Below are 9583 nucleotides of genomic sequence, written 5' to 3'. Positions count from 1 at the left end.
TGAGTCAATGCTGATTCAGTGGATTAATACAGCTAAACTCAGGCTCAACCAAGGTAACTTCACATAGAAACATAGACATTCGGCTAAAGAAATAGGACCCGACATAATGATCTCTGTAAAACTGTCATGGGTGTGGGCACGGGCTTATATATATTTTTTATTTATTTACTCATACTCGTCGTCTTCCACTTCATTTGGGACCGGGTCACGGGGGCAGCAGACTCAGTAGAGACATCCAGACTTCCCTCTCCCCAGACACCTCCTTCAGTTCCTCCGGGGGGAGCCCAAGGCGTTCACTGGGCCTCCTCCTGGTGGGACATGCCTGGAAAACCTGCCGAGGAAAGTGTCCAGGAGGCATCCGCTGCTCCTCTTGATGTGGAGGAGCAGCGGCTCTACTCCGAGCCCCTCTCCTTTCCGAGCCTCCTCACCATATCTCTAAGGGAGTGCCCGGCCACCCTACGGAAGAATCTCATTTCAGCCGCTTATATCCAGGATCTCATTCTTTTGGTCATGACCCAAAGTTCATGGCCATAGGTAAGGGTAGGAACGTAGACCGACCAGTATTCGAGAGCTTCGCTTTTAGGCTCAGCTCTTTCTTCACCACAATGGACCGGCACAGTGTCCCCATTACTGCGGCAGCTGCACTGATCCCCCTCTCCATTCTCCCCTCACTCGTGAACAAGACCCCAAGATACTTAAACTCCTCCACTTGAGGCAGGAACTCCCCTCCAACCTGAAGAGGGCAAGCCACCCTTTTCTGGTCGAGAACCATGGCCTCGGATTTGGAGGAGCTGATCTTCATCTCAGCCCCTTCACACACGACTGCAAACCTGCCCAGCGCATGCTGTAGGTCCTGGCTAGAGGGGGCCAGCAGGACCACGTCATCTGCAAAAAGAAGAGACGAAATCCACTGGTCCCCAAACCAGACGCCCTTGGCTGTGCCTAAAAATCCAGTCCATAAAAGTTATGAACAGGAATGGTGACAAAGGGCGGCCCTGCCGGAGTTCAACATGCACCAGGATCAGGTCCGACTTAGTGTGGACCACACTCCTGCTCCACTTGTACAGAGACTGGATGGCTCCAGGTCTCTAGGTCCACAAAACACAGGTGGACCGGTTGGGCACATGTAGTACCCTGCAGAGTGTGTAGAGCAGGTCTAGCGTTCCTCGGCTGTGATGAAAACCATACTGCTCCTCTTGAAGCCAAGGTTTGACTATTGGCCGGACTCTCCTCTCCAATACCCTGGCATAGACCTTACCAGGGAGGCTAAGGACTATGATCCCCCTATAGTTGGAACACACCCTCCGGTCACCCTTCTTATGAACCACCACCCTGGTCTGCCAGTCCAGAGGCACTGTCCCCGACCACCACGCAATGTTGAAGAGGCGTTTCAACCATAACACGCTTCTTCAACATACAGTACAAACCATACGTTTGGACACACCTTCTCATTCAAAGAGTTGTTTTATTTTCATGACTATGAATATTGTAGCTTCACACTGAAGGCATCAAAACTATGAATTAATACATGTGTAATTATAAACTAAACAAAAAAGTGTGAAAAAACTGAAAATATGTCTTATATTCTAGGTTCTTCAAAGTAGCCACCTTTTGCTTTGATTACTGCTCCGCACACTCTTGGCATTCTGTTGATGAGCTTCAAGAGGTAGTCACCTGAAATGGTTTTCACTTCAGGTGTGCCCTGTCAGGTTTAATAAGTGGGATTTCAAGCCTTATAAATGGGGTTGGGACCATCAGTTGTGTTGTGCAGGAGGTGGATACAGTACACAGCTGATAGTCCTACTGAATAGACTGTTAGAATTTGTATTATGGCAAGAAAAAAGCAGCTAAGTAAAGAAAGCCGAGTGGCATAATTGCTTTCAGAAATAAAGGTCAGTCAGTCCGAACAATTGGGAAAACTTTGAAAGTGTCCCCAAGTGCAGTCGCAAAAACCATCAAACGCTACAAAGAAATTGGCTCACATGAGGACCGCCCCAGGAAAGGAAGACCAAGAGTCACCTCTGCTGCGGACAATAAGTTGATCCGAGTCACCAGCCTCAGAAATCGCAGGTTAACAGCAGCTCAGATTAGAGAACAGGTCAATGCCACACAGAGTTCTAGCAGCAGACACATCTCTAGAACAACTGGTAAGAGGAGACTGTGTGAATCAGGCCTTCATGGTAAAATAGCTGCTAGGAAACCACTGCTGAGGACAGGCAACAAGCAGAAGAGACTTGTTTGGGCTAAAGAACACAAGGAATGGACATTAGACCAGTGGAAATCTGTGCTTTTTTCTGATGAGTCCAAGTTTGAGATCTTTGGTTCCAACCACCGTGTCTTTGTGCGGCGCAGAGGAGGTGAACGGATGGACTCTACATGCCTGGTTCCCACCGTGAAGCATGGAGGAGGAGGTGTGATGGTGTGGGGGTGCTTTGCTGGTGACACTGTTGGGGATTTATTCAAAATTGAAGGCATACTGAACCAGCATGGCTACCACAGCATCTTGCAGCAGCATGCTATTCCATCCGGTTTGCGTTTAGTTGGAACATCATTTATTTTTCAACAGGACAATGACCCCAAACACACCTCCAGGCTGTGTAAGGGCTATTTGGCCAAGAAGGAGAGTGATGGGGTGCTGCGCCAGATGACCTGGCCTCCACAGTCACCGGACCTGAACCCAATCGAGATGGTTTGGGGTGAGCTGGACCACAGAGTGAAGGCAAAAGGGCCAACAAGTGCTAAGCATCTTTGGGAACTCCTTCAAGACTGTTGGAAAACCATTTCAGGTGACTACCTCTTGAAGCTCATCAACAGAATGTCAAGAGTGTGCGGAGCAGTAATCAAAGCAAAAGATGTGCTACTTTGAAGAACCTAGAATATAAGACATATTTTCAGTTGTTTCACACTTTTTTGTTCAGTATATAATTCCACATGTGTTAATTCATAGTTTTGATGCCTTCAGTGTGAAGCTACAATATTCATAGTCATGAAAATAAAGAAAACTCTTTGAATGAGAAGGTGTGTCCAAACTTTTGGTCTGTACTGTACATATATATAAAATATTCATATATATGTATTTATATATATGTATATATAGTATGAGTATAATGTTTACATATGTATACTTATATTCAAGTGAACATAGGTATGTGTGTAAATGTATGCACTTGTTTAAATTTAGATATATATTTTTTGTTGACTTTGGATCAGGAGCACACAAGACAGGAACAGGAATCCGGAAGATTATTATTCACATTATGGGCTATAAATTGGAGAAGAGGCATGATTAAATAAGTTTTACTTCTTTTTTTTTACCAATTAAGATCAAGTCTTAGGGTATATAGACTTACAGATATGTACAATTGGATATTTTGTTGAAATTATTAGTTTCCATTTATGTTACATTTATATATGGATATGTAATATGGCGTTGAGTTTAAACTGAAGAATATGTATGTGTTGATTGCAATTTTCTGTTTTGAAGTTATTATTCACTGATCACTTTTTTAAGGTGGAAATCTTTCTGAAATAAATCCATCATTCATTCATTCATAACTGTGTGACATGATTACGTGATCACAGAGGGCTCAGTTTGGTGCCTTCCACACCTGCAGCATCCACATCAGAACAGGAGCAGACACAAGACAGCAAAGATCTCAGTAAGTGTCTTCTCAAATGAACTTAAGTCGTAGCATTTAAAATATGTGACAAACATTCTGGAATGACTGCTGGTATGGCTCTTGAAGGTCTTCTAAAAGCCTCATTTTGGTGAAATTTGAAATCTGATTAGAATTTTCCTCTCTTTGCTGAATTAAAACAGGAGTTTTTCCAGGTTTGTACAGATTTTACTTACACCTGGTCCCGAATAAGCGGAAGACGACGAGTACGGGGGCATTTCCAGACTACTCCTTTGTGTCCTTACCTGTCCTGTTTTTTGGATGAGCCAAACCACACTGAGATGGACGAAGACAGGACGGCCTGAATGATGGCAATGTAGAAGATGATCAGCAGCTCCTGTGGAAGGTTGTACTTCTTGAGTTGCCTCAGGAAGTACAGTCTCTACTGGGCTTTCCAAAAATTGTCTATGTGTGAAGACCATCCCAGGTTTCAAGAAATGGTGGTTCCTAGGAACTGGAAGTGGTTCACAGCAGACATAGGTTGAGGATGGTGAGGGGGATATATGGGGGTGGTGTTCTCCGAAAGTCCACCATCCTCTCCACAGTCTTGAGTAGGTTAAGTTACAGGTGGTTCTCACCATACCAGTGTGCCAGCCGATCCACCTCGTCTCTGTATGCAGACTCATCACTGTCCTGGATCAGTCCAATAAGAGTGGTGTCATCTGCAAACTTCAGGAGTTTCACAGACGGGTCTGCTGAGGTGCAGTCATTTTTGTAGAGTGAGAAGAGGAGTGGGGAGAGAACACACCCCTGGGGGGCGCCGATGATAAATTTAACATCGATATATGCTTGTTTTGTCTTTTTTGCGTCTTTAATCCTAAAATCATGTCAATTACTGTCCAATTCCTTCAATATTAAGATGTTTTCTTTCAATTTCTGCATTTGTGGGAAAAGCATGTCACAGGCACTTTAAGTGTTAGGGCTCTGTAGTAATAATAAAGATTACTCTGAAAAACTCTGCCCACTTATATTTATCATTTCTTCACAAGTTCAGTATAAAATAACAGCAGTGTGCCTCCTGACAGCTCTGCAGTATTGCTGTCTTGCTTTCATGCTGTTGTTTTTTTTTTTCTTTTCATGGTTTTTGAGTAAATCAAATCTTGCATGACCTAAGAAACGCTTTGGAAAGTAGGCAAGAAACATGGGGCGAAATAGGTAAAATCATGAAGTGAAAATACACTTCTTTTAATTTAAATTCCCTGACGATAACTTGAAACAGATTCTAAAAAGTGCAATTATACAAACCGCCCCAACAGAACAAAGGGTCTATCTAGCCCGACACTATCCAGAGCTAAAAACTACCTTCTAGTTGTGAGTCATTTACATTGTTAAATCATTTTAAGCATGTTTTACATCATAAGATCGATCAAGTAAGAAGGAGGAGGAAAAATGTAACTTTTCCGTCATATAAATTGCAAACTTTTCATCTGAGACCTCGATATGTAATCACTCCCTTTTCAGTTAGCAGTGATGGACGTGTTCATCTATTAAGGGCTTCTAGAGTGGCCACAGGTCATCCTCTCTTCAGTGAAACTCATGTTTACCATCTGCAGCAGCTTGACTCATATTTGGCAACAAAATAAGACTCCACATAAATTAGACTGAAGCTGGCAGTTCGTTAAAGGAAATATTTCATTGTGGGATGGTACAGATCAGTGCTGTCTGGATTACTGTAAATTTATGCACAAGATATCATAAAGGATGCAAGGAATACAATACATAACACATGTTGGGAGAGGAAGAGAGAGACCTTGCAGGAGCTGCTCTTTTCCAGCTCTTAGGTGTAGCGAGATCTTCAGTTATTCAACCCAGAGCTGCAGGAATGGGAAAAACAAAGGGGACTGAAACAATGATGCTAGGTCATCACAGGTCCGATAAAGGGATAAAATGTATTCCCCATTTTCTGGGATGATCTCAAGGTATAAATATTCGTACATTGAAATAATTTTAATTGATTCAACACAGTTTTTCCAATATGTATTCTTTATTCCAGGTTTTCCTGCAGATGCCCAGCAGGTGACACAAGAAGAGGTTCCCTGGAGCTCCAGTTTGGACCAGCAAGAGATGAAACCTTCCCACATTAAGGAGGAACACTGGACCAATCAGAAAGGAGATCAGCTCAGTGAGCAAGAAGAGACAGATATCACCAGGTTAACTGTTGTTACTGTGAAGATTGAGGATGAAGAGAAACCCCTGTTAGCTCAGCTTCATCATGTTAAAACTGAAGAACCCAATGAGCTAGATCATCACATAAAGACAGAAATTGATGGCGAAGAGTGTGGGAGACGAGACCAGATCCCAGGTCCAAATAGTTGCATACAGACATGCTCTAATATAAGAGTTTCAGACTCTCCTGAAACTGAAGTAAGTTATGGTGATTGTTGGCTGAAATCATCACATTCTGAACCTTTAAGAGAAGAAAGTGAAAATCAGAATCAGAATCAGAAAAGCTTTATTGCCAAGTATGTTTTTGGACATACAAGGAATTTGTTTTGGCGTAGTCAGTGCAATACAATACAAATTAAACAGTATAAACATATCTACAATATAATATAAATATATGTGCACAGTTTTAAGTGAGTGAGAGTAAATATAGAGCAGTATAAGATGCAAAATAGTTTAAAGCAGACAGTGGTGTCAGAGTTGGGTGTAAACTGTTGCACTACCAGCTCTGGTAAAAAGCCTTTCAGTTGCCAGTTCTGTGGTAAACGGTTTCTCTACAAGCAGTCGTTTAAGAATTATCTGAGGACCCACACTGAGGAGAAACCGTTTGAATGTGATTATTGCGGTAAAAGATTTAGCAAGCGAGGAATTCTTTTACAGCACATGAGAGTTCACACTGGAGAGAAACCTTATGGTTGCAATCAGTGTGGTAGAAGATTCAGCGATCAGGGAAATTTTTCAAAACACATAAAAGTCCACACAGGAGAGAAACCATTTAGCTGTGATGATTGTGGCAAACGGTTTACCCGAAACTCACTTCTCACAGTTCACAGGAGAGTCCACACTGGAGAGAAACTGTTCAGCTGTGATGACTGTGGCAAAGGTTTCAGTGAGCATGGAAACCTTAAAAAACACATGAAAGTCCACACAGGAGAGAAACCTTTCAGCTGTAAGGAATGTGGTCAGCGATTTGCCCAGAGCACACTTCTAAAGACTCACATGAGAGTCCACACAGGAGAGAAGCCTTTTAGCTGTGCTGATTGTGGTAAGCAATTTAGCGAGCAGGGGAATCTTTCAAAACACAGATTAGTTCACACTGGGGAGAAGCCGTACAGCTGTGACAGCTGTGGCAAAAGATTTAATCAGATGATGCATCTTAAGGGACACATGAAAGTCCACAGCAATGAAAATCTGTTTCCCTGTTGAGACTGTCGAACGATATTTTCAGATTGAAGCGATCTGTCTGTACACATACAAGCTCACACTGAAGAGGAACATGATGTTTCCAATCAGAGAGTGTAAAAAGACATTTTGAGGAAGATCCAAACAGCCAGAACTTATTTTATAACTTGCACAATTTAACAACCTAGTTTGTTGTAATGACATTTATCCTTTGCTGTGTGCGAAAGAATACCTGGAGAAGTTCAAGTATCTCGGGGTCTTGTTCATGAGTGAGGGAAGAGTGGAGTGGGAGATTGATAGATGGATCGGTGCGGCCGCCACAGTAATGAGTATGCTGTACCGGTCCGTTGTGGTGAAGAAAGAGTTGAGCCGAAAAGGGAAGCTCTCAGTTTACCCTCACCTATGAACATGAACTCTGGGTCATGACTGAAAGAACGAGATCTCGGATACAAGCGGCTGAAATGAGCTTCCTCTGCAGGGTGGACGGGCTCTCCCTTAGAGATAGGGTGAGGACCTCAGCTATCCGGAAGGAGGACGGAGTAGAGCCGCTGCTCCTCCACATCGCGAGGTGTCAGTTGAGGTGGTTCGGGCATCTTTATTGGATGAGGTCCTGGATGCCTCCTTCTGGAGGTGTTCCATACACATCCCACCGGGAGGAGGCCCTGGGGACGGTCCAAGAGGCTGGAGTGAATTTGTCTCCTGGCTGGCCAGGGAATACCGCGGGCTTCCTCCAGAGGAGCTGGAGGAGAGGTCCGGGGAGACGGAAGCCTGGGTGTCTGGCTACACCCACGACCCGGTTCTGGAAAAGCAGAAAACGATGAATACGAAAAGAAAAAGAAGTCTATAAATGATGCAATCCAAAACATTGATTGTAATTAGTAGCTTTTGTAGTGTTTTCAAAAACCCTGATGTTCTTTGCAGGGTCTTGATGAGGTCTTCTGGGTTAAAAGAAGTATATATGGTGGAGCATGAAAGTTCGCAGAAGGTTTTGAGTGGGTGCAAACTTTGTAACTCTGTAAAAACAAACCTTTGCCACTCAAAATGTCCTGTAAAAATACCAGAAAAACCCTTTGAAGCATTTACTGAGCTTAAATGTGTTTAGACTCACAAAATCCACTAGACATCACTGTCATCTAAAGGTTCAGCTTTTCCAACATGTTCTCCATTTTCATCTTTTTCAACATGGTATGAAGTCAGGTGCTTTACTAAAGAGAAATAGAATTGATTAATAAAATAAGGATCTATCATTTTCTTAAACATTCTTGACCAAACAGTTGATTTGTTGATTGGCACTGTCCGATCAAACCGCACAAGCGGAGTGCCCCTGATGACAGATGAAAAGCTGATGAAGAAAGGATGCGGAACTTTTGATTACTGTTCCTCTGAAGGAGTGATCGCAGTGAAATGGTTTGACAACAAATGTGTTCACTTTCTGAGCAATGCCTGTGGGATCCTCCCTTTTCACAGAGTCAAAAGATGGAGCAAAGAGGCCCACAAAAAGATAGATGTCCTGTGCCCATCGCTTATTGACTCCTACAATCAGCATATGGCAGGCATTGATCTCGCGGACATGCTGGTGAACATGTACAAGACTCCAGCAAAGTCGAGGCGATGGTATTTTCCCTTGTTTGCATACATCTTGGATCTGTGCGTCTCAAACTCCTGGCTTGTCTACAAGAGGGACTGTGGCCTTCTGAGCGAGAAATCAATCTCTCTCAAACGGTTCTGCCTTGCAGTCGCCCACAGTTTAAAGCAAGTCAACAAGCCAGCTCCTGAAGTCCGCCGACCATCGTCCTCTGCTCCGGCACAACTCTGTATTCATAGGAAACGCTACACCCCAAGACCATCACAACCCCAACCAGATGTTCGTTATGACAACTGTGGACATCTGCCACTCCACTGTGAAAAACGGGGGCAGTGTAACCTCTGTCCAAAGGGTGTGTCGAGGTGGAAATGCCAGAAATGTGACGTGTTCCTGTGCTTGAATGCACACCAGCAATGCTTTGCAGGATATCACCAGAAATAAACAAGAGCAAATTCTTAAAGATATGCTGTTGCAGTTGATTTCTTTTTTTTCTAAGATATTTTTTCAGCACTAGTGGCCTTTACTTATTTATTTTTTTTTGACAGTAGGCAGACAGGAAAGAGGGGGAGACATTCGGCAAATGTCGCCAGGTCCGGGACTCGAACCCGGGACGGCCGCTTCGAGGACTGTTACCTCCGTATATGGTTGCGTGCTTAATCCCTACACCATCAGCGCCGTGCCCTGTTGCAGTTGATCCTGATGCACGAAGATGCATTTGATTTTGCCAGCCAGTTTAGGGTCGAATTTTGGATGTTTAAACTTTATTTTAGGCATTTGGTGTTTTACCACAAAATGAAATTTCAGTTATTTAGTAGAAAATAATATTGTTTGAATAATAGTTAAACGTTATTTTTGTCTTCACAAAAACTAAAATCTAATATAACTGTTAAAAGAAGCAGGAAAAGCTCTTGTTGTTGCTTAAATTTATGATAAACAGCTCTATGGTCGACATATAGTAAGACAGCCTGTAGAACCA

General features: G+C 43.2%; 1 protein-coding gene across 1 annotated transcript; it reads left to right on the top strand.

Moving 5' to 3' along the window:
- The first annotated feature begins 6253 nt into the window (after positions 1–6253).
- LOC124875455 (gastrula zinc finger protein XlCGF49.1-like) lies at positions 6254–7046 on the top strand. Its single transcript, XM_047377628.1, has one exon. It carries the CDS (start codon positions 6285–6287, stop codon positions 7044–7046), a length of 762 nt encoding a protein of 253 aa, XP_047233584.1. The 5' UTR covers positions 6254–6284.
- Positions 7047–9583: the final 2537 nt, after the last annotated feature.

The sequence above is a fragment of the Girardinichthys multiradiatus genome, chromosome 10, assembly GCF_021462225.1.
Source record: "Girardinichthys multiradiatus isolate DD_20200921_A chromosome 10, DD_fGirMul_XY1, whole genome shotgun sequence".
Lineage (NCBI taxonomy): Eukaryota > Metazoa > Chordata > Actinopteri > Cyprinodontiformes > Goodeidae > Girardinichthys > Girardinichthys multiradiatus.
The sequence above is the reverse complement of the archived record's forward strand: the minus strand, read 5'-3'. Positions and strand labels throughout refer to the sequence as shown.